This window comes from Pararge aegeria, chromosome 24, assembly GCF_905163445.1.
Source record: "Pararge aegeria chromosome 24, ilParAegt1.1, whole genome shotgun sequence".
NCBI classification, from domain to species: Eukaryota; Metazoa; Arthropoda; class Insecta; order Lepidoptera; family Nymphalidae; genus Pararge; species Pararge aegeria.
In genome coordinates this window covers 10438582-10463102 of record NC_053203.1, presented here as the reverse complement: position 1 = coordinate 10463102, position 24521 = coordinate 10438582, and the positions used below count along the sequence as shown (strand labels likewise).

At 37.0% G+C, this 24521-nt stretch overlaps 1 protein-coding gene across 1 annotated transcript in view; it reads left to right on the top strand.

Moving 5' to 3' along the window:
* LOC120634559 overlaps positions 1 to 20097 on the top strand; it is a 61617-nt gene extending 41520 nt beyond the window's left edge. Inside the window, exons 3-17 of the mRNA XM_039905257.1 lie at positions 510 to 673; positions 1500 to 1600; positions 2702 to 2773; positions 2891 to 3053; positions 8830 to 8924; positions 9905 to 10074; positions 10847 to 10904; positions 11770 to 11925; positions 12646 to 12752; positions 13986 to 14141; positions 15654 to 15819; positions 17063 to 17223; positions 17841 to 17989; positions 18448 to 18529; positions 19653 to 20097. Coding sequence (XP_039761191.1) covers positions 510 to 673; positions 1500 to 1600; positions 2702 to 2773; positions 2891 to 3053; positions 8830 to 8924; positions 9905 to 10074; positions 10847 to 10904; positions 11770 to 11925; positions 12646 to 12752; positions 13986 to 14141; positions 15654 to 15819; positions 17063 to 17223; positions 17841 to 17989; positions 18448 to 18529; positions 19653 to 19655 — 1803 coding nt within the window. The 3' untranslated portion in view covers positions 19656 to 20097. The remainder of the gene's footprint in view (positions 1 to 509; positions 674 to 1499; positions 1601 to 2701; positions 2774 to 2890; positions 3054 to 8829; positions 8925 to 9904; positions 10075 to 10846; positions 10905 to 11769; positions 11926 to 12645; positions 12753 to 13985; positions 14142 to 15653; positions 15820 to 17062; positions 17224 to 17840; positions 17990 to 18447; positions 18530 to 19652) is intronic.
* The last annotated feature ends 4424 nt before the right edge of the window (positions 20098 to 24521 follow it).

Genomic DNA, 24521 nt, shown 5'->3' with positions numbered 1-24521 from the left:
CTTAGCGCTCGTCGTAATCGTAAGGTGGCAACTCGCGTGCATAGAGGGTATGCACAGGGTATGCAGATGATATAAACTGAAGTAAATCTCCAGTACGAGTTGTAAAAAACTTAAGGATAGGTATTGTAAGAGCTATAAAAAGCCTACCCTTAAAGTATTTATAACTCGTACTGGAGATTTTCTTCATCAGCATACCCTGTGCATAATCCCTATGCACGCCACTGTAACTAGCTATACTCAAAGTCTCTCAAGACAAATTCAAAAATTACAGTTCAGTTCAATTTCTGCGTTATTGAACGATCTTATATACGAGTATCTTTAAATTGTGTTCAGATAAAATCCGTTCAGTAGTTTTTGCTTATAAGACTAACAAACATTCATCCATCCACATCCATCCATCCATCCATCCTTACAAACTTTCACATTTATCATATTAGTAGGTAGGAAGAAGAATACTCAAATCTGATGTTTTTTGAATCTTGAACTAATTCCTATCCTTTTGCCCACAGTCAAAAAGCTCCGAGAAGTTGTATAAGAAGATGAAAGCAGCTGATGAGAACCCGATGTGCGTCAAATGCTCAAGACCAGTGTACGCCATGGAGAGGATCAAGGCTGAAAAACGTGCATGGCATAAGGAGTGCTTCCGATGCGTGCAGTGCAATAAACATCTCACGTGAGTTCTGTGCCCCTAGTATCTACACCGTCAAGTCATTGGAAGGGGGTAGGTAATACCTAACACCACCTATAATATTTAATAGAAGCAGGCGTTACTTTGCGGAATTCAACATATTATGAAATTTAAGCTTAATTTGCTATACTTCGCGAACAGCAGGAGAATCTGTATGGTGTTATTTATAATTTTTACAATCCTTATACTCCACACCAAACAGATCTTCGGCAATGTACCCTCTATGCACGTTTCGCTCCGAAACTGGGGCATCTTCAGGAGATGTTGACTTTACATTGTAAACTCAACATTGCCGAAGATCCGTTTGGTGTGGAAAATAATTAAAATTTAGTAAAATTTCGCCATGATCGATTTATTTGTTAAGTCTTGCGTAGGTAAAAGAATTATTTTTTCCGGAAATCCTGGTTTGTTTACCGGAATTAAAGTTTCATATGTCCATATATTTGTTGGATTCAAGCTATATATTTGCTGTAATTTTACTAAAATTAGTGCGGTGGTTTAGTCGAACATAGATAACAAACATACATTGTTTCCCTTTTTTTTTATTCTACTACAAGTTCGCCTTTGACTGAAATCTCAACTGTTTGTAAGAGATGATGCAGCCGAGAATGGTAGCGGGGTAACCTACCCTAACTTTAATCTCTAAGTTTCTACGCCGTACTGGTACGCTAAATCGTTATGCTGCACGTCTTTGTCGGTAGGTAAGTAACCACAGCCAAAGCCACCCGAGCAGAACTATGGGCATAATACAAGGGGTATTCAATAAGTTTCTTAGTAAAAAAGCTTATTCTGACTAAGATATATGTTGCAGGATGGAGACATATCAGAGTGACCACACAACTCTGTATTGTAAACCGCATTTCAAGCAGCTGTTTGAACCCAAACCTGTGGACGGAGACGACGAGACCGATGGTAAGTTCGGCCACCTAGTTTCCACATTAAAAACTAGATGGCGTTTTGCAGATCTGCAACGATGTAGAGTTTCTAACATAGACCTCTTTTCAGTACCCAAACATCCGGTAAAACGGAACCGAGGTAAACTTTTTTCATATCAGTCCATGGTTTTAACACTAGATGGCGTTATACAGATTCATGATCATTATCACCCCATAACCAGTCCTCTAAAAGGCACGGATCTCCTCTAAGAATGAGAAGGGTTTAGTAAAGGTTTAGTGAAAGAAGAATTTCCTTTAGAGAACATTCTCTAGACTCAGACTGGATCCCTCACGATGTTTTGCGGCGTTGACTAGATGGCGTTTAACCAAAGCTGGATTAAAGATTCCAACAAATTATTTATAGAAACCAAAACCATTTAGCCGTTGTCCACTACGCCATTAACAGTTTTTAACAAACATTATATGATTTTGGGATCAACCACGATGTAGGGTTTCTAACATAGTATTTTTAGGAACCCAGACAACATAAAAAATATATAGAAAAATAAAGGCGTATATTCTCAAGTACAGCGGTGTTAAGGCCTATGCACACAGCGTGTTTTCAACGCGCAGACGACATTATTTCAGAAACAAACTTAAAACAGGACAGCTCGAGTAAAAGGTCAACTCTTAAGACTTTTCTTCCAGTGCCGTAGAGGTAGAATTTAAAATCGCGTCATTACAAATCCTTGACATCGATGTGTCTGTAATGACTTGTTCGCGTGCTTCTATTTATACAAACGCGCGGCGCGCGTCTAAATTATTGGACGTCTGCAAATTTACTGGACTACGGGCTTAACCCCTTCCCATTGTGAGAGTAGACCCATTACAGGGGAAGTGAATCGGTAATGGGTTTATATGATGATGATGATGAATGTTTTACTAGCTGCGACTTTATTTCGTTTGACGAGCGTTAACGCGCGTTTACCCGCGCGTTAAAAACGCAATGTGCATAGAGCCTTATGTTTAGTCTATATCAGTCTGTAGTCTACAGAGATTTGCGGGATAGTCTTTAATTTTGGTTGTTATAATCAAACCACTCTTCTTTTGCACTAATATCATAATTTGTTTGTTACAGCGACGCCCAAAAAGCACCAAATGATCATATGTGAAAGTCAACCGGTAGAATTGCCACCAGATGTCGTTAGAGGTGAGATTACCAAAAAGTTACAAAAGAATAATTTTTGTTTTGCATCTTTATAACACAAACGTACACACACGCACGAACTATTATAATTACTTGAAGTTGCCCGTAATTTTGTTCCAGCATCTGACAAACCAGACCTAGGTCTAGAAGAGTTGGCTTCACTGGACGTTAAGTCTAGGTTTCAAGTGTTCGAGCGCAAAGCCAAATCCGAAGAAGAGACGGTACCTTTGGAGAATCGCGGCCCGAGAGAAAAGAGTTCTGCTGTATTGTCCAAGCTGGCCAAGTAGGTACCCCTTCACATAATATGATACTAGAAAACTAGATAAGCTACATGAAGAACAATGATCTTAAGAAAGACATCAGCAGCTCTACTGGATTTTCCAGTTAGCCAAGTACCCTTAAAAGATGTTACACGTGTTCACCATTTCATACTAAATGGTGCTGGTCCGAGATCACGCGGTAACAAACATTTTAGCAGTTCTACCATGTTTTCCAGTTGGCCAAGTTATTCCTCTTTGTTTAACTGCTAAGTAATACAATACTAGTTAGTGCCCTATAAAAACAGTCAAGCTAACAAAAATCTCAGCAGTTCTATCATGTGTACGAAATGGCCAAGTTACCCCCTTATTCAACTCCTACATTATAAGTTACTACATGGGTCTGTAATGATAACAATCGTAACAAACAAATTTAGCAATTCTACAGCAGCTTAACCAGTCGCCTAAGCGAGTGTACATTTAACGATACTAGATGGTGCTTCTCAAAAAAACAATAGGCAACGATAAAATCAACAGTTTTAATTAATTCCGAGTTGCCAAGTTTTCTATACTTTATATGATATGATACTGTGAGCCTTATATCATGACATAAAAGGCACGTTACGTTTAGGCACATTTGTTACATGAGAGAGTAAAACGATATAACGTAAAGAGTGGGAGAAAGAGAGCTATACATTGTGGCGCTTATTAATAAAAGTTGCATAACCTCGAATTGGTTATACATTGTTTTGTCACACAACAACTTTTCAAATGCCAGAGCGTGAAAGAAAACTATTAAATAATATTGAAAGAGATTTTATATTTTTCAATATTTAAACACACTGTTCCTACGTTGTACCACCTAAGTGTTATAACATTAATGAAAACTTACTTTTTTACCTATTTTTAAAGTAAAATATGAATGCTCAGGCTAAATACGAACTCTTTTTTTTGCTGTCAGTTAAAAAAGTTAACAAACGTTATAATATTTTCGTATATAAATTCACTCCAGATACCCCTGCTGCAATTTGCCTACTTTTTTATAAGAGCCAGCATCTTTTTAATATAATACTCAACTCACGAACATAATTAAAGAACCGTTTCATGTAGGTAATTAACGCAGTATGAATGGTTTTGATACTTGTAGTGCAGTAATTAATCTATGTGTTCAGAATAAAAAGCACATTCTGCTAACAATATCTGGTGCTATCACTTTCGCACAATATTCACCGCGCCATTTTTTTTTAATGTCTTTGAAGTAAAACTTCTTTAGGCGCGACTATGGAGTAACTCGGATCTTTTTTCAAACGGAAGTAACGCTTACGTCAAACGTCTGTGTAGTTTCCTCTTTCAAAATAATAATTTGGATTGGTCGTAATTATATGCCACACACTGCACACTTCTTGACTTTTACGCCAGCTAGTGGCAAAAATCAAGCAGTGACAAAACACATAACTCAATAAATAAAAACCATTTAACAAATTAAAAGAGAGAGATATTACTAGATCAGCTGTTTTGTTTTATAAATCAACTAACTGTTGCCGGCGGTAACCGTTTTTTTCTGGATAAAAATTAGCCTATGTTACTCTCCGTCCTTTCAAATAATCCTATTCCAAAAACCAAGTTGGTGGTTTAATAAGGGCCTTAAGATGGACAGACAATCAAACACACTTTCGCATTTATAATATCAACACACACGCACACACACGCGCGCACACACAGTTATTTTGATGCTTACTAGGAGATCTCCACAACATCATCTCTCATTTACAATGTAAGAAAGGGGGCGTCCATAAAATACGTGAGATGTTTCCCCCCCGGAAGGGGTCGAGTCAAATATAACGCAATTTTTTTTCCTTATTGAAACCAAAAAATTATACTATTTTGGTCCATTGGTCTTTTTACAATAACAATCTAACCCGTTAACGTAAGAAACCCATATTTTGATAAATCTCACGACATCTCATATTTTTTTTTTTAATAAAAAACGCTTACGTAATTTATGGACGCCTAAACGAAATAAACGATTTTTTGAAAGAGACACAAATACAAAAGTGTGTAGAATGAAGCCGGCAAAGAATGAGACAGAAATATACATACTACTTTATCTGTTTTTTCCTATTTAAGTTACCAAGGAAACCGAATAATATCTAGATAAAGAATCAAACACATAAATGTATAGGACAGAGTGAGATAGAAAACATTATACTTTTTTTTACCTATTCTAGTTACCATGGAAACTAAATAATAAACCTTACATTTATCCTAACAGTTCTGATACTCTACATCCACCTCAATCTCTCGTAGGCTACTTTTCAGAAGTTACATTTCCGCCGTGTGTGAATAAATTGCACAGGTTTTTTTTTAAATATTAGTAAAGATTTTGTAATGGCGCGGTTTATACTGATACATTTTTAAGTGTCCGTCTTTATCTTCTTTATTTTTAGCTAGTATGAGTATTATATAGAAGATCACCTTAGCCTATATTTTTAAATTTTTGTGAGTCTGGTTAAAAATAACGTCAAAAAATAACCAAGTATCAAACCGTTTCACTCCACTTGTAATAACGACTAACGTTCTGACGTCATCAAACTATTTTTACTCCTAACAACATGTGAACTGAAAACATCACGAAATCTTTCATCCAAACAAAACCATCATGCATACATTACTTCATATCCTTAACTATACTAAAAGAATATGTAAATAAAAAACGCAATGGATCCTATACAAATAAATAAAGTACATCTTTAAATCCATCTCGGGAGTACGCTTCGTTGTTTATGCAAGGATATTATGCAGTACTCTTTACATTAATGCATACAATTTTGAATCGTACATGTATAGAAATAAAGGTTGTTATAATTTTTGTGATATGTAAATGAAAATGGTGGTATTAAAAAAAGAAAGTATATCAGCGGCAATCGGTCCAGTGTTCTTTTCAGCTTCGGTTTAAGTTAACATGCACAGTTCCGAGTGAAAGTAATAGTTACATTTTATTAAATTTCGTTAAATTTTAATATTGTGCCGAGGTAAAAATTAAGAAATGAACGGGTAAGTTGTTAAGTTTATAGTTTTAGCGATCACAGTTAGCGGTGTTCTCAAAGCATTTTTGGTCACATTAAACACTTAAAAGCTAAACCAAGTAGATCATCATCATACCAACCCATTAACGGCCCACTACAGGCTACGGGTCTGCTCCTACAATGAGAAGAGGTTAAGGCTGTAGTCCACCACGGTGCCTCTATTACCACCCTACCGACAAAAACGTGCCGCTAAGCGATTTAGCGTTCCGGTACGATATCGCGTAGGAATAAATAAATAAATAAATAAATGTACTACGACAATACACACATCGCCATCTAGCCCCAAAGTAAGCGTAACTTGAGTTATGGGTACCAAGGTAGCTGATGAATATTTTTATGAATATGATACACATAAATACTTATAATATACACCCAGACACTGAAAAACAATCATGTTCATCACACAAACATTTTCCAGTTGTGGGAATCGAACCCACGGCCTACGACTCAGAAAGCAGGGTCGCTGCCCACTGCACCGACGTCAGTCAACCGATTAGGTTTAATATAACTGCAATACTCCTAACAGGTTAGCCCGTTACCATCTTCGACTGCATCATCACTTACCTCATAGGGTTGCCAGACGGTCGGGAATTGGCGGGATTCTCCCGAATTTTTGTATGTCCTCCCGACTCCCGCATCAAATAATCCCGACGAAGCAAATAATCTCCCGAAAAACAAGTTCGATAATTTTGAGTTCACATTTTCGTCAAACGAAACTTGCAAACAACACACAAAAAAAATTACAAATACCTACTTATGGCAAGATCAAAAACAATAAACACGCTCATTCGGTTCTTATCTTTTTTTTTTATTAACTTATTTTTTTATTTCTCCCGACCAAAGCCCTAAAATCCCGAAAAATCGGTTATTGACCCCGATAACAGGAAGAATCGATCTGGTAACCCTGCTTGCCTGGTGAGATTGCAGTCGAGGGTTAACTTGTGGTAGGGTAAAACATATGCGTTTCTTGCTGGAACATGTTGATACTATGTGCAATAAAGATTAACTAGCTGAACCGTGCGGCTTCGTTGCACCAAATCGGTTATTGCCGGAAAACACTCATAAAATGTCATTTTCTAAAAATGAATCCTAGCTAGATTTATCGCCCCCGAAACCCCCTGTATACTAAATTTCATGAAAATCGTTGGAGCCGATTCCGAGATTCCAATTATATATATACAAGTATTGATCGTTTAAATAAGTATATAATACAAGCTTCTTAAAGCTTTGGGTTTTTTTTTTTAATTTTGTTGCACAGTATTCACTTGGTACTTAATTCCTAAGCAATGTGGTTAATATTATCTTTTATGTATAACTAAGTTGTCGAAACTATTGGTTTATGTGCAGCCGCGTGCATAGAGGGTATGCACAATGTATGCAGATGATATAAAATTAAATAAAAAATTAAATTAAATCTCCGGTATGTGATAATAGTTTAGTTTAGTAGAGTTTTTATAGCTTGTACTGGAGATTTTTTTTCATTTTATATCCTCTGTGTACCCTGTGCATACCCTCTATGCACGCCACTGTTTATCCCTATCACTATCACTATCACTATCCCTATCACTATCACTATCACTATCACTATCACTATAACTACTAATATTATAAATGTGAATGTAAGTTTGTTTGTTACGCTTTCACACAAAAACTACTTAACCGATCCTCATGAAACTTTGTACACATATTCTTGGAAGTGTTAGAAGTAATATAGGATACGTTTTATCCCGACATTAAGCTCGGTTCCTTTGGGAGAGGGGATAAAAGTGTTTGACTGTTTTACACCATAACTCCGAATTATAACCGATTTTAATCATTATTTTTGTACTATAGAGGTTATAATATGTGTTTAATTTTGTCCAAACTTTGTGTAGACCTGATATTGGTTGAAGATAGAGGACAGAACTCCTCAGCGGACAGCAGCAAACCCCTCATTTAAGGCTCAGCGATACTGAAAACTTTAATTTTTTCATTTTAACTAACTAAATTGAACGCCACATCAAAAAACCAAATCAAACGCAGACGAAGTTTCGGGCAACAGCTAGTGTGAATTCAAAATACGGCATTACTCTTATGTGCAATAGTACTGTCTGTTTCCCATGAAAGCTAAAGAATAAATTTTTAAAAAAAATCTTGTTCTCATTAACAGAGATTGAGGGCTTAGTTGAGGGCCCTCGTGAACAGTCATCGTTTGTACCAATCATTAATCTGTAATATTTTTGACGTTCAGTCAATAGTTTAGTTCAGTCAGAGTTAAATTCGTAAATATTCTTTTAGGTATTAAATTAAATTAAGATTAATGTGCTATCCTAGTCGAAAAGCAGGAGAACATGTATAGTGTAATTTATAATTTCTTCAATCCTTATACTCCACACCAAACAGATCTTCAGCAATGTACCCTCTTCGCAAATTTCGCCCCGAACTCAGAAGATGTTGACTTTACAATAGAATACTTGTTTACAGTGAATAATTCTCTAACCATTATTAATTGTAACGTCAACATCTTCTGAGGATGCTCCGGTTTCAGAGCGAAACGTGCGTAGAAAGTACATTCGCGAAGATCTGTTTGGTGTGGAGTATAAGGATTGAAGAAATTATAAATTACACCATACAGATTCTCCCGCTTTTCGCGGAGTACAGCAAATTGAGCTAAATTTTCATAATATACCATGGGATTCCGCAAAGTAACGCCTGCATCTATCCAATATTCTTTAAGGTTTAAAGCGAAGGGCATGGACATCGGTATCTCCGACGAATATCTGAACGGGGTACAACCAGAACCTAGTTCCAGTGAACACGAGGACGGCGATGGTGAGTTAGCATCAAAATTCAGAATACAAAATTTCTTTATTCGTGTAGGCCTATCACAGGCACTTATGAAGCGTTCATACATATATGTTTACATAATTGTAAGGGGATGGTGATAACTTCGTACGCCAACTTAAACCTAAAGCTACGAGGGTTCCAAACGCGCCCTGGTCTAAGAAGAGCCCACAACAAACTTAGCCGAATATTTTTTTTTCGTTATCACCATCTCACAGTTTATTTATATTAAGCTATGAAGCTAGAGCAATTCACACCCAAGCTTTTTTATCGTTCAAGTAATCCTTAATATTATAATAGGATTTTTCTGTAAGCTAACTCTCATAACTAACTACCTCTCATCGTACCTCACAAAAATCTGTGGCAGCCTAGTGAGATTTTGGGTAATATGGTCTGGTCTGGTGGGAGGCTTTGGCCGTGGCTAGTTACCACCCTACCGACTAAGGCGTGCCGCTAAGCGATTTAGTGTTCAGGTGCGATGTCGTGTAGAAACCGATTAGGGGGTGCGACTACCATACTCCCTAACAGGTTAGCCGGCTACCATTCTAGACTGCATGATGGGGTGGGATAAAAAATAAAAAAGTTTTGCATACTGTGTTCAATATAAAGTCTTAGGATTTCTGTGATAGTAAAAGTACATACAGCAGTAACAAGTACAAGTGAGACGGTCATTTTTCATATCAAAATTGGCACTTTTAGGCAATTTATTATGGCAAAATAAATATTATAAGTTACGAGGTAACTTATAATACTTATTTTAAATTAAAACTTAAGTATTATAAGTTTTAATTTTTTTTTTTTTATATTCCTATGCAACTGTGATTAATGTTATCGTTTACGTATAACTAAGTTGTGGAAACTTCATTGGTTTATGTGATATAAAAATACGTGTACTTATGTGTGAATAGTACTGTTTGTTTCCCTTGAAAAGCTATTAAGTAAATAAATAAATTATCGTTCTCTTCTAGACGAAGATTCGGTGCTAAAGAACTCCTACGCGCACAACACGGTTCGCGAACAGACATCGCTGTGTGATATGAACGAGCTGGTAGGCAGGTTCGAGCGCGGGCCTCTCAACGCGACGCGACACAACCAGCGCAAGCAAGAGATACAGAATATACGCAGCCGACTGTTCCTGGTGAGTTTACACGCACACACACGTATAGCCTCCAACCAACACGCTCATCGCAATCAAACAACTAGCGCATGCAATAGATACAGAATATACGCAGCCGACTGTTCCTGGTGAGTTTACACGCACACACACGTATAGCCTCCAACCAACACGCTCATCGCAATCAAACAACTAGCGCATGTAATAGATACATAATATACGCAGCCGACTGTTCCTGGTGTGTTTACACGCACACACACGTATAGCCTCCAACCAACACGCTCATCGCAATCAAACAACTAGCGAATGCAATAGATACAGAATATACGCAGCCGACTGTTCCTGGTGAGTTTACACGCAAACACTCGTATAGCCTCCAACCAACACGCTCATCGCAATCCAAAAATTAGCGTAAACAAGATATACAGAATATGCGCAGCAAACTGTTCTTGGTGAGCTTACACGCACACACACGTATATTCTCCAACATACACGCTCATAGCAATCAAAAAATTAGCGCAAGCAAGAGACACAGAATATGCGCAGCGGGCTGTTTCTGGTGAGCTAACACGCACACACGCGTATAGTCTAACAAACACGCTCATCGCAATCAAATAATAAGCGAAAGCAAGAGGTACAGAATATACGCAGCCGGCTGGCTGTTTCTGGTGAGTTTACACGCACACACACGTACAGTCTCCAACATACACGGGTCCACTGTATTTAAGATCTTCTACGTTTTATACAAGTTTCAATGCGGGGAGGTCATGAAATGTAATTGAAATATTTGTTACAGGGCAAGCAAGCCAAAATCAAGGAAATGTACGAGCAGTCAGTGATGCAATGCGAACAAAGTGAGTTATATTTTTTATTTTTTTTACATCTTGTTAGTATAGCAGGGCCAGTTACACTAACTAGATGGAAGTACATAATTTATGCTCTTTGTTTTTTATTTTCGAAACAGCTTAGTCCTTGATTGCAATCTCACCTTGGAAAGTGATGATGCATTCTGAGATGGTAGCGGGCTAACCTGTTAGGGAGTATGGTAGTCATATCTCCTAATCGGTTACTAAACAACATCGCACCGGATAACTATAACACAAATGAATGAAGGAAGACATTATAAAAGACACGATATTAATATATAAGGTCATTTCATTTTCTCGGAGTACCTCAACAATTCACGAAATAATGCAGTCCACCCGTCATGGAATAGATCCCATTGAAAATTACTGTCCAAGAGCGCATGGAATGACGATAATATAGGTGCCATGTTTCTTGCAATACTTTTACAAAAAGGTCATTGTTTATGTTTCGTTATGTCAGTCTGCACCGTACGCCTCAACCTTTTTTTCCAGATACTAAAATTTACATGATTTTTTACGGTGCCTACCTATGCCAAACAAACAAAAAAAAAATTACAGAAAAACAAAAAAAAATTAATGAAAATTTTTGTATGACATCGAATTCGTGTGAATAAAGTAAATTTTTGTAGTTATATCATGCCTATCTGCACAATAGAACACAATTATTTATTTTTTCAGAAACTAAAATCAATTTGGTTTTTTGTTTTTTTATTACCCTACCACCTTCACAGTCAGACAAAAAATATATATGTTTATGTATATTTTTCTTGTTTTTCACGCTTCATTTTAAATTGTGTAATTACTCACAGCTCTCATGCCATCGATAGGTAAACGTTGACGTTTCTACCCACAGGTATAACGTCAGCAGAAAAAATCGCTCGCGAATTCGATCTAGACGCGGATAAAGCTAGGTCTATCAAGCAGCGCTTCGAAAACGGAGAGATCTTCAACGATGAGAACCAGCCGCCAAAGAACAGAGAGCTTGAAGACACTTCACTTTTCAATGAGGGTAGGAATCTCTTCAGTTCATAACACTCTTGGCAACTCTTGGAATGTCCCAATGCTTGGCAACACAAACACAAGTTGAGTGGTAGTAGTTACTACGGCACGGGTCTCCACCCACAACAAGAAGGGCCGTAGTAATAAAATTCAAAAAATTCAAAATTCAAAATTCATTTATTTCAAGTAGGCCTAATTAATAAGTACTTATGAAACGTCAAGTCTTTTTTTAGTGACTCTACCACCGGTTCGGAAGGAAGATTCCACTGAGAAGAGCCGGCAAGAAACTCAGCAGATTGCTCTTTTCCAACATCATTTGAAAGTTTAACAATCTTTAGAATTTTTCTGTTTTGTGAGAGATGGGAGCGGAGTGGCCTGCTTCCAAGCAGCCTTGTCGTTTAGGAATTCATCAATCGTGTAGTAACCACGATTTGTTAAATGTGTTTTAATATATTGTTTAAACTTAGGTAAAGGTAGATATAATATTACCTTCGGTATCATGTTATAAAAGCATATACCCATCCCCACAAAGGATTTCTGTACTTTTCTCAGACGATATGCAGATATCACCAATAATAATAATATCGACCGTTATTGTTCCGATCGTCTTCAGTCTTCTCGCGAAAAGCTTCGACCAACATCTTGAGAAGCTGATATTCTATTGTCATTTATTTAACTCTTGAGACGATTTTCCGAACTGTTTAGTTTGACTCTTCCTTTTTTTTCACAGGTATAGCTAAGAAGTCCAGGTCAATATTCCTGGAGCTGGACGCGAACGCTAAACATATGGCACCGCTGTCGCCGCCCGCCCAAGAACCGCCCAAGAGGAAGGAACTCGTGAGCACTTACACACTTTTTAAAACCATAAATTCACTAATACTGCTGTACTGTACTGTCTGTATGTTCAAACACTAATTAATTAAAATCTATCGTCAAAAATACTTTAAAACGTTAACAAACATCCTCAATTCTTCATCGGCTCTTCTCGGTGGAATCTGCCTTCCGGTGGTAGAGTCACTACAAACAGGCGTGACTTGACGTTTCAAAACTGCCTGTAAACTGGGCCTACTAGTGTACAAAACCAGTTCACCGCCATCTGCCGACAGCGGGCCAAGAAAACTCCCTAAATATATGTAAACAAAGCATTATTCCATGGTTTTCAAAGACAATTTAATACACAATTTCACCGTTCACCGAATAACCAGGTATAAACAGGAATATATACATCCAGCTGACTTTCCGATAGTCGGAGCGGCAAGAAAACCCAGTAAATATGAGAAAAATATACCACTATTCCATGATTATACAACGTGTAACAGAACTACGAAATAATATTGAATGATGCACAAGTATATTTCATAAAGAAAAACCTGTTCAAAACTATTAAATTTGTAACCTTGTAACCTGAACAAAAATATTAAATCAAAATAAGCAAGCATATTTATATTTCCATACAAACGAATTCAAAACATTCTAAGTGTTTACTTATGCCAACACTATTGCAGATAAAAGACCAACACGCGCATAGTACCTACGCTACGCAACGCGAATTATATTCAAAAAATTCAAAGTTCATTTATTTCAAGTAGGTAGGCCTAATATAAGCACTTTTGAAACGTCAAGTCTGTCTGTGTGTGTGATTCTACCACCGGTTCAGAAGGCAGATTCTACCGAGAAGAAGCCGGCAAGAAACTCAGCAGTTGCTCTTTTCCAACATCAACAATTTACATTTTACATTTTAACATTCATTTTCCTATCTTGTGAGAGATGAAAGCGGAGCCGGATGCTTCCAAGCAACCTTGTCATTAAGAAATTCATCAATTGTATAGTAAGTAACCTTGCTGTAATATATGTGTTTTAACATATTCTTTTAACTTATGCTTTGGTAGGTCCAAAATTACCTTAGGGATCATATTATAAAAGCGTATACTCAATCCCGAAAATGACTTCTGTACCTACAGTGTAAAGTGACTGGAGTCACATGATTTTAATTCTAAATGTGATGTACGGGTTGTAACTGATTTCTGTTCGCAGTGGTTTATTCATAAACTATTTCCCTTTTTGTTCCAGCCCTTCGTACCAAAAGACGTAGTCCGAGCGGGGGACAAGTTAGAAGACGTGAAAATCGAGACCGCAGACATTTCGGACCGCTTCAAGTTCTTCGAGACCTACAAGCCCGAGAGCAAACGCAAGGAGTTCAGAATGACGCCTCCCAGACACACCCAGGTATGTCGAGGGAGATGTCTTTTTTTTTTTTTTTTTTAAATTCATTGTTAGCTAGATGTTTTTTTTTCCGTTACAAGTTAGACCTTGGCTGCAATCTCATCTGATGGTCAGTGACGATGCAGTGTAAGACTGTAGCGGGTTGACCTTTTAGGGAGTATGGTAGTCATTGCAACACTAAAGTTTTAAATTTTTGATAGTAATAATTGATTGAGCAAGCAGATTTGATAACTACTGAAAGCAACAATTCACAGGGCATGTAAGGAGCATGTCTATATGTTAATTCCTGTGTTGTTTTTCCTTGTTTTCCAAAAAAAAGATTTATTATTATTATTATTTATTTCTATCATTTTTTTTTTTTTGTGCTTAAAAAAAAACACTATTAAAAATTCATAAATAAAACATCCCTCCGCTTGCGGAGCTTTTGAATGCCCAAGCAACCGGCGGTCTGGGCTCCAGAGTGAGGAACCTCCTCACAATACGCGCCGTTTCAAGGACTACTGCCTTCTGTATCCGACCCTTGATCCAACAACCAAGCGAAAGCTTCTTAAGATGTTGGTCGAAGCTTTTCGCGAGAAGACCATTGCCTGAAACGACGATCGGAACAACAACTGTCGAGACAACATTCCACACCCCGGTAATCTCGTGAGCAAGGTCCAAGTATTTCGATACTTTTTCCTGTTCAGTTTTCACAAGATTATCGTCATGTGGAATAAATAAATATAAATAAATATACTACGACAATACACACATCGCCATCTAGTCCCAAAGTAAGCGTAGCTTGTGTTATGGGTACTAAGGTGACTGAAGAATATTATTATGAATAATATACATAAATACTTATAATATACAGATAAACACCCAGACACTGAAAAAAATTCATGCTCATCACACAAACATTCTCCAGTTGTGGGAATCGAACCCACGGCCTTGGACTCAGAAAGCAGGGTCGCTGCAAACTGCGCCAATCGGCCGTGATGTTTCGGTTTTCATTTACAAATTGTATATGCCGTATCATATACTCAGTGGCGTGCATAGAGGGTATGCACAGGGTATGCAGATGATACAAAATGAAGAATATCTCCTGCCCGAGCTATAAAAAACTTAAGGATAAATTCAAATTCAAAATTCAAAATTCATTTATTTCAAGCATGCCTAATACAAGCACTTTTGAAACGTCAAGTCTGTCCGTGTGTATTGACTCTACCACCGGTTCGGAAGGCAGATTCTACCGAGAAGAAGCCGGCAAGAAAGTCAGCACTTGCTCTTTTCCAACATCAAAAATTAACATTTTACATTTTAACATTCATTTTTCTATCTTGTGAGAGATGAAAGCGGAGCCGGATGCTTCCAAGCAACCTTGTCATTACAGACATTCTAAGAGTTATTAAAAGCCTACCCTTATGTTTTATGACTCTTACTGGAGATTTTCTTCATTTAATATCATCTGGATACCCTCTATGCACGCCACTGGATATACTCGTGTATTATATGCTGTGCTGTGCCTGTCGCCAGCGCGCCAAGTCGCCGTCGCCGGAGCTGTACCACGAGCCCACCGTGGTGCGCAGCGACGAGCCGGCGGGCGACGCGGGGCTGGCCGCCAGCCGCCAGACCGCATCGCGCATGATCTCCGTGTTCCGCCAGCTGGAAGACCAGCGGAACCGGCCCGAGGAGCAACAAGGTTGGTACACGGCGAGAAGATGGTACAGAAAACCCCTTCTCATTGTGGGAGGAGAGCCGTGCCATGTAGTGGGCCGATATTGGGTTGATACGATGATGATGATTTGGATGTTGGTTTATAATAATTTTACACCACATGTCCGCTCTGGCTCATGTTGTCCTAACACTAAGGTTGCTTGGCAGAGATCGCTACTAAGCTATAAGGCCGCCTTTTGTATTCTAAAGTCAAAGTCAATTATGTCTTCATTCAAATAGGCACATAGATGGCACTTTTGATGCGTTGATTATATACAAAATGTGTACATATAAATTGAGGATGTTATATGTTGTATACTTATATAGGTATTTATGTTATATATTTACATATTTATATATGTTGTAGTTTACATTAATTATGGGTAATTTTATGTATGTTTATATCTTATTTTTATGTAATATCTTCATGTATATATATATATATATTTTATTTATTTATATATTTGTATAATTTTTAAATCTTATTTATTGCACCACCTCTTTTGTATGTTTTTTCCTTTTACGCCATTGGTTGCCTGGAAGAAATCGCTATGTAGCGATAAGGCCACCAAATTGTACTCTCTTGCTATATATTTATGTCTCTGCAACTACTTTTTTTCTTTGGTGTACAATAAAAGTGTATTCATTCATTCATTCATTCATACATAGCAGTGAGTAGTGATGGCGATAACTACAATCGTAAACTTGAAACTAAAGCTACGAAGGTTCCAAACGCGCCCTGGTCTAAGAAGCCCGCAACAAACTTAGCCGGGTGTTCTTTTTGTTATTACCATCTAACATTTTCATTAGAAAATATTTAAGAAGCAATCTGGTTAGAGCAATTGTTCAGACCCAAGCTTTTTAATCGTTTACGTAATCCTTTATACTATAATAGGACTTTTCTATAAGCATTCGCTTAATACAAACTTTGAACTTTTTTTAAATAAAATTGTATACAATTTCCTTTAAATGAATCACTTTAACGATTATTATCACATGTTGGTGGTAGAGCTGGAACCGTCGGCTTAACGTGCTCTCCGTACCAATCTAGAGTAAAGCTGATGGCTAAGATGATATGACCTTGAAACAGTATACCGTGAATTTATGGAACTTTTTTCGACCACACTCGAACGTATCAGTAATAGTGGAGCTTTTTGTGAAATTGGTTTTCCACTTCAATCTGCTAATTATTACAAAATGTCAAGTAGTTTTTAATTTCTTACCCTCAGGTCCAAAACCCCTAAAGCGCTTCACCCCACCGCCCCCCGGGGAGGAGAGTCGCCACGCGGACTCGTCTTCGGAGTACAGCTCGGAGGGTGAGGAGGACAGTGAAGAGGAACACCGCCGTCGTTATGAAGACGCCGTGATGAGGGACGAGGCGCTCAAACAGGTCAGTGGTCCTTGTAAGAGGAATACGTGAAGAGTTGAGACAGTGGAAACACTATATGGGACTAGGTGACGTTACTAACGAGTTGACTTGACATAACTAGGGAGTGGGAGTGACAATTTGATGGGGTTAATTCACTTGAAGAGTTGTTAAGCTACGAGATATGAGACCATTATATGAGGAAAATAACCGGATTAGTCTAGGAGGCACCGTGATCAATTTATGGCTTGGGTTGACTTGTTGAGATAAGACGATGAGACCCATCAGGTACAGTTCAACTTGAAGAGTTAGTAGCTATGAGATGACGAGTTAAATAAATTATGATAACAAAAATAACAGCCGGCAGCCGGATGTGGGCATTTTCTTAGACCAGCGCGCGACTGGAAGGCTCGTAGCTTTAGTTTTAAGTTTACGAATATAGTTATAGCCATCATCTCATTACCGTGCCATCTATATACCTATCTGACTTTGATGAGATGAAAGGAAACCTAGGTGACGATGAGAAAAATGTATGGCATGAGAGACTTGACTAGACCCGCTAGGAGATGATAATTCAACTTGATAGTACAAAAGCCTATTTTGCATTTATTTCGATATTATAATCGACATTATTACATTAGGCTCAACAATTAGCCCGCACGAAGAGTTTCCGCGACCGCTTCGAGCACTGGTCGGAGAGCGAGAGGGAGAATGAGCCACGCCCCCCCTCCGCTATCATCGACAGGCAGTACGAAGAGGACGGAGAGTCGCAACTGGAGACTGCAAAGAGGTATTTTGTTCACTGCTAATAGATGGCGCCACCAGGGTAATAGAACGCGCTTTAGTTCTGTCAGGACGCACGGAAGAGTTTTAGTGAAATCAGGGATCCTCGTTAAAAAACAGTGACAATACGATGGAAAATTATGACTTGTTACTGCGAATATGTGTGAATCACTGTGATAACACCAGATGCCATACCCCTTGATGCCATTGATTACTTATGGTCAGAAACACGGTCGCTAACTATGGGCCTCATAAGAAGTCTGAGAGTCACTCGGCAGGCGATGAAGAGAGTTATGCTCGAAGTATCTGTTCGTGATCAAATTAGAAATGGTATCCAAATTCCACTTGGTATTTACCAAGTGGAATTTGGCACTCCCAACAAAATACCTATGTCCAGCAGTGGACGTAAAATAATAGAAAGCCCTTACGTTTTTTTTTTTTATTTGTTTTTTTCTTGTATTACAGTTTACGTGACAAGTTCGAGAATATGAAAGTTCAGACGACAACCGTCAATAAAACTGTTGCGACGAAGGTTAATCGATTTGTGGTGAGTTAATTATTTTCTTCTTGGGGGAATCCTCAAATCTCTGAACCATTTTACGCGTGACCTGTACTCGAAAAATTATGGACATTGCAATTGTGTTTTTTTTAATTGTTTATGGTAGGTCTCAAACGAAGCGTTAGACATTGCCCCTTGATTCTTAATTTGACAGTACTCATATAGACGGTGAGAAAATCGGAAGCCTTTTTCATCAGATCTTTACTTTACATAACCTTATTTTTTTTTAATCCACTTCAAGTTGACTGCAATCTCACCTTGTGGTAAGTGACGATGCAATCTAAGATGGGCTAGCTGATTAGCTGTTAGGGAGAACGGTAGTCGTAACTGGTTTCTACGCGGCCGGAATACTAAATCGCTTAGCGGCACAGCTTAGTCGGTAAGGTGGTAACTAGCCACGGCCAAAGCCTCCGACCCGACCGGACCAGAGAAAATTCAGAAATTATAAATTCCCAAATTGCTCAGCCGGGAATCAAACCCGTGACCTCCTACCTAATTTCACAGCACTCACCGTTGCCCCAGGGAGGTCGTACAAATCTCCCAGGCGCAACGGTCCGGAAGAACCTCCGGAGAATTGATAATTCTTGTGTCGTGTATGTGTGTGTGTGTTTGGACTTCGACTTCTCTAAGCGATTTAGTGCTCCGGTGCAATGTCGCGTAGAAACCGATTAGGGTTATGACTACAATACTCTGACAGGTTAGCCCGCTACCATCTTTGACTGCATCATCACTTACCACCAGGTGAGATTGCAGTCAAGGGCTAACTTGTAGTGGAATAAAAAAACTTTTGGGGGGCCGAGTTTGATTTCCAGTACGCATCTCTAACTTTACTAAGTTATGTGCGTTTTATCAAATTAAATATCACTTGCCTCAACTGTGTTCTCAGAGTCCACAAAAATAATAAAATTGATATTTCCTCCAAGTATAGGTAAAAACACTAATAAAAATTATAAAAAAGAAAATCTTCGTTGCGTCCCTGTGGATAATGGGTCACATTGCAGTACCTGCCAAGAAATACTGCAGCAACATTTTCAATAGGGACCCAAAGTTTCCTGTATTGTTTGTGGTGACCAATAAAAGTGTAAAAATTCATAGTTGTCTTATTTTCCAGTGACCACCGAGTCCACAGAACGAACCGCACGCAAAATTTACCAAAGCATTATGTTAACATCGTAAATTATTAGAAAAGTTCTTGCCGCTTATGGAGAAAAAAAAAAATTAAAGCAACAAAGAATCTCAATTTTTATTTAATCTGTTTTCTAATCTCAGATGTTTTGTATAACTATTTGAATCCTCTATAATTATAATTGTAGTTATTTATAAATGTTTATGTTTAATCAGTTACTCGTTAGCTTAAGGAATCTAGTCTAAAGTTTTAGTTTTAATACTAAGGCGAATTCTCACTGAACTTACTTTAGTTTATTGCAAGAAAAACAAATAGTGACCGGTAAACTAATATCAACCCAAAACTCACTAAACTGCCCAACTAAGATATATTAATTATAATATATTTTACGCTATTGGTTGCCTGGAAGGCCACCAAATTGTACTCTCTTGCCATGTATTTATATCTCTGTAACTTCTTTTTTTCTTTGTTGTATAATAAAAGTGCATTCATTCATTTACTCATTCATTCAATATTAATTTAAAATATCCTTCTTAATAATATCCTTTTTGAATATAATATTCTTTTCTATTTCTTAATAGTAACCAATTATTATTTTTGGTTATTTTGTCAATTCTTTACTAAATAAAATGCTAAATATAATCACTTGATATTTGGCACCTTTTTGTACAAGAAATGCCAAATTTTCGGAAACATCTGAATATCGAAGTGAAGAAAGGCATAGACTAACAAACTCAGGTTTTGGTTTGTAGAGTTATTCCTATATACGAAAATAACTTCTGATGTTTTTTCGTTTATTTTTTCAACTAAGTAAAATGCAAAAATAAACGTGAAAATTCGCCTTAATCTAAAATTCATGACATACTAGTATTTTAATACAAAGTTAACAATTAATAAAACAAAATCGTATTTATTTAAATTTATAAGCCCAAAATAGGTTGCATTTCAAATAACGGTGCCTTAACGTGCAATTAAAGATAATCTTTATTTACACCAAGTATATTTCAATATTTATGCCCAATGTTGGTGTAATATAATAATGTTTATCTCATAACCCTGTGTACTTTTTGATATATTTACTATAAAATATATAAAAGTTACATAGATTCTAAGGATTCTTCTATCCAACTATATATCTATGAATAATTCTAAGATCTGATTCCCTTTGTCTGCGTGATAGGATTTAGATGATGAAAAAATCTTCTTGTTTTGCTACTGTTTAATTTACCTATTTATTTAATAAAAAGCAATTATTAATTTGTGTATATGACAATATTGTGCTGTAAGTCCTTCTATCACACGAAGATCACTTAACCTCAGTTGTAGTAGTAAAGTGCGCTCTTTTGTGTAGATGAGTGGTATTAAATATGAGCGGGGCCCGTAGCAATTTCTACTCTTGCTACATGGTTAATCCGGCACTGGTGACAACTGTATACTGGATCTGCCGTCACCACATGTCACACACCTACATATTTAAAATAAGATCTAATTATTATTTTTTCTTTAATAACACTAACGAGTTCTGATGTGAAGTAAATGTATACACAAACACAACTGAAATGGTCTTCGTGAGATAGTTAAACTATAATATATAATATAAGATTCATAACATTTATGATACGTGACGAAAAAAATTGTTGTAATTTTTTTTATAAAGATATGTTATTTATGACTAAAACGTTTTGACTGGCTGGTGCTATGCTATCATAATAATATTATTATATAGAGCGTTATATTTCTATTTTATTGGTATTGGAAGTGACATTTGTGAATGTAACGCACAAATTGAAATTCGGTGCTCATTAGAAATTGAAACAAAAAAATCAAAACACTCGATCCCTCAGTAGTCTAAGGACTAACATCGCTTTTTTGCAATGATTGTGGCGTGGCACAATTAAGAAGTGTTTTTTTTTATGTCGGCTTTCTGAGTACAAGGCCGTGGGTTCGATTCCCAGAACTGGACAATGTTTGTGTGACGAACATGAATGTTTTTCAGTATCTGGTTGTTTATCTATATATTATAAGTATTTATGTATATTATTCATAAAATTATTCATCAGTTATCACAGTACCCATAACACAAGCTACGCTTACTTTGGGACTAGATGGCGATGTGTCGTAATATATATTTATTTATTAATTTATTACTCAACATTTTTTTTTTTAAAGGTTATGTTTACTTTCTCTAAATAACTTAAGAGGGCAGTTTTGTCGATATCAACCTATATTCAATACTTCGCAAACAATGTCTTAAGATTTATTGATCTTTGTTGACAGTCTGCAGTTTTGATTTATGCCGCCACTATCATCGCAAAGTGGCAAAAAAAATTCAAAATTCAAACTTCATTTATTTCAAGTAGGCCTAATGTAAGCACTTTTGAAACGTCAAGTCTGTCTGTTTGTAGTGATTCTACCACCGGTTCGGAAGGCAGATTCTACCGAGAAGAAGCCGGCAAGAAACTCAGCAGTTGCTCTTTTCCAACATCAACAATTTACATTTTGCATTTTAACATTCATTTTTCTATCTTGTGAGAGCTGAAAGCGGAGCCGGATGCTTCCAAGCAACCTTGTCATTACAGCAATGGCGTCATTAAAACCTGTTCTCTGCAGAATTCCCGACTAATGTAATCCTAACACAAGAGTTTGTATACAAAGGAACAGAAATTTTGTCAAATTTAAATAGAAATATACAAATATACCCTAATATATATACCCTAATATAAAATTTCCAGGAATACTGTCTATAATTTTTAACAAAAAGAAGCGTATTAGAACGATTGTTCTGTTGATTTCGAACTTTATGCATAGATTTGATAATATTCGATAATAACAGTAACATATCGGGTTATGTAAGAGTAAGGCATTGCGCATACTTAGACTTAACACCGATACGGGATAAACTACTTGCTTACTGTGCCTTATAATGGAGTACCTAATATAATTTTTCTTTTTTAATATTACCGGTAATTGATGTCCAAATTACAGAATTAAGAACGGACAGAAACCGTGTACAAGATCAATATTGAAGCACCAAAAACCACTCCACTTTAGTATTGTTTCTAGAACAGACGGTTACAGTGAGTGACTCACTTATTTTACGTCTAATGTTTTTGATGCTTCAATATTAGTCGTGTACCTACACGGTTTCCGTATGTTCCTTAGACAGGTTAGCCCGGTAACTTAAGACTGCGACATCTCGTACAGGTGGTATTGCGCTGTCAGTAATTTGTCCGGATTTTTTTTTAAGTTTGAATATTGACTAAACAAAAGTTCTTATCTAAGTGACAATAATTTTTACTCTGTCATTATCTATTGCATGATTATCGTAATCTATATTTGTATTGTAAGTTTTATATTTTGACTGATGAATAATGACTACGTATCGTTTGTACTTAAATACTGTCGTGTCGGTTTTTTTTTTTTTCATTTTTATGTCACAGATACTGCGATATTTATAAGCAATAATTAATAAAGAAAATAATTCAATTTGTTTTTGTTTTAATCACCCTAATGGCTTGCAGAAACAGTGACACGTTTCAAAATTTCCAGTATCCTGAGTTCAATTCATTTTCGTATGGACTTATGTGCATAATGAGGATTCTGTATGTTCTTAATTCTGTAGACCAAAAGCTGCGAGGGTTCGGTGATAGAGCGTTGACAAAAATTATGCAGCTTGTACTGCGAAATACTAGATATCGAAATGAGCGCACACTTTCGGCGGTGAGTGCGAGCTTTGAAAACTTGTACTAACTCTTCTGAGGAATCGCCAATGCGTCGACTTTTAAGGGATTTGTTCTCCGCCTCTTAAATAACACTTAATTGGGAACATCGCAGAATCTGATTCCACAATGCGTATGCACGAACGGAAACGGTGTTCTGATAAAATATATATTTGAGTAAGGCTGCCAGTCCACCGGAGCGGAGCGAGGCAATGGAGCCGAGAAACAGAAATATTAGTCAATACGATTGCACAAAATCTCCGCTGCTTTGAAGTGAACCAGACACAGTAGGTACGCAACTGCGCTCCGCATTAGTCAGTTTCTCGGCTCCACTCCGGTGGACTGGCAGCCTAATACCAGCAATCGCGGTAAATATACTTAACATTGTTGTTGTTTCGGATAGTATGACACGATAATGGTATACGGGAAAACGGTTTTTATTTGGACAGGGTTATAAAAGAAAACGACCGAGAAATTTTCTATCATAATCTATTTTATTATTTTCAAAAAAAAATATAGGAAACGTGAAACAATAAATTCCTAAACTTAAACACGACAAATGTATCAAACACATTATAAAGTCTGTTCTTAAGACCATTTCGACCGGCTGTAACTAACACCAAATTTTACATTTTAGTCTCACTTTCCTGAGAAATACTTTTCTTTTTTTTCGCGTAAACTAACTCGTCATTGAAGGCATTTAGCTGTCATTCAGTAGCCATAATATAATCGTTTTCACCTTAACTAACGTTAAACACTGAAGACATGGCTGTACGGTGATACACCTTTGCCTTTTCCCTATGGGTAATAATAAAAAAAAAATTAACCAAGGTCATACCACTTTCCATACTGCTATGGAGGGTAGAGGTAAGGAGAGTCATCTTATATGGGAGAAAAGTTGAAAAAGTGTCCAGTTGTATGCGCTAAATAACAGTTCAAAAATCCTCCACAATGGCGCTGGTGGATGCACAGGGTATGGTATGAATGTAGCAATCGTAGATGAATTGAAGTATGCCGAGTTAAAAAATTTAATGTCATTATCGACTAAAGTAGTTAATTATTGAGAATTTCAACAACTTACGTTGTACAAAATATTGTGGTAAATACAACCTTACTTCCTTGTTTATTTTTCAAG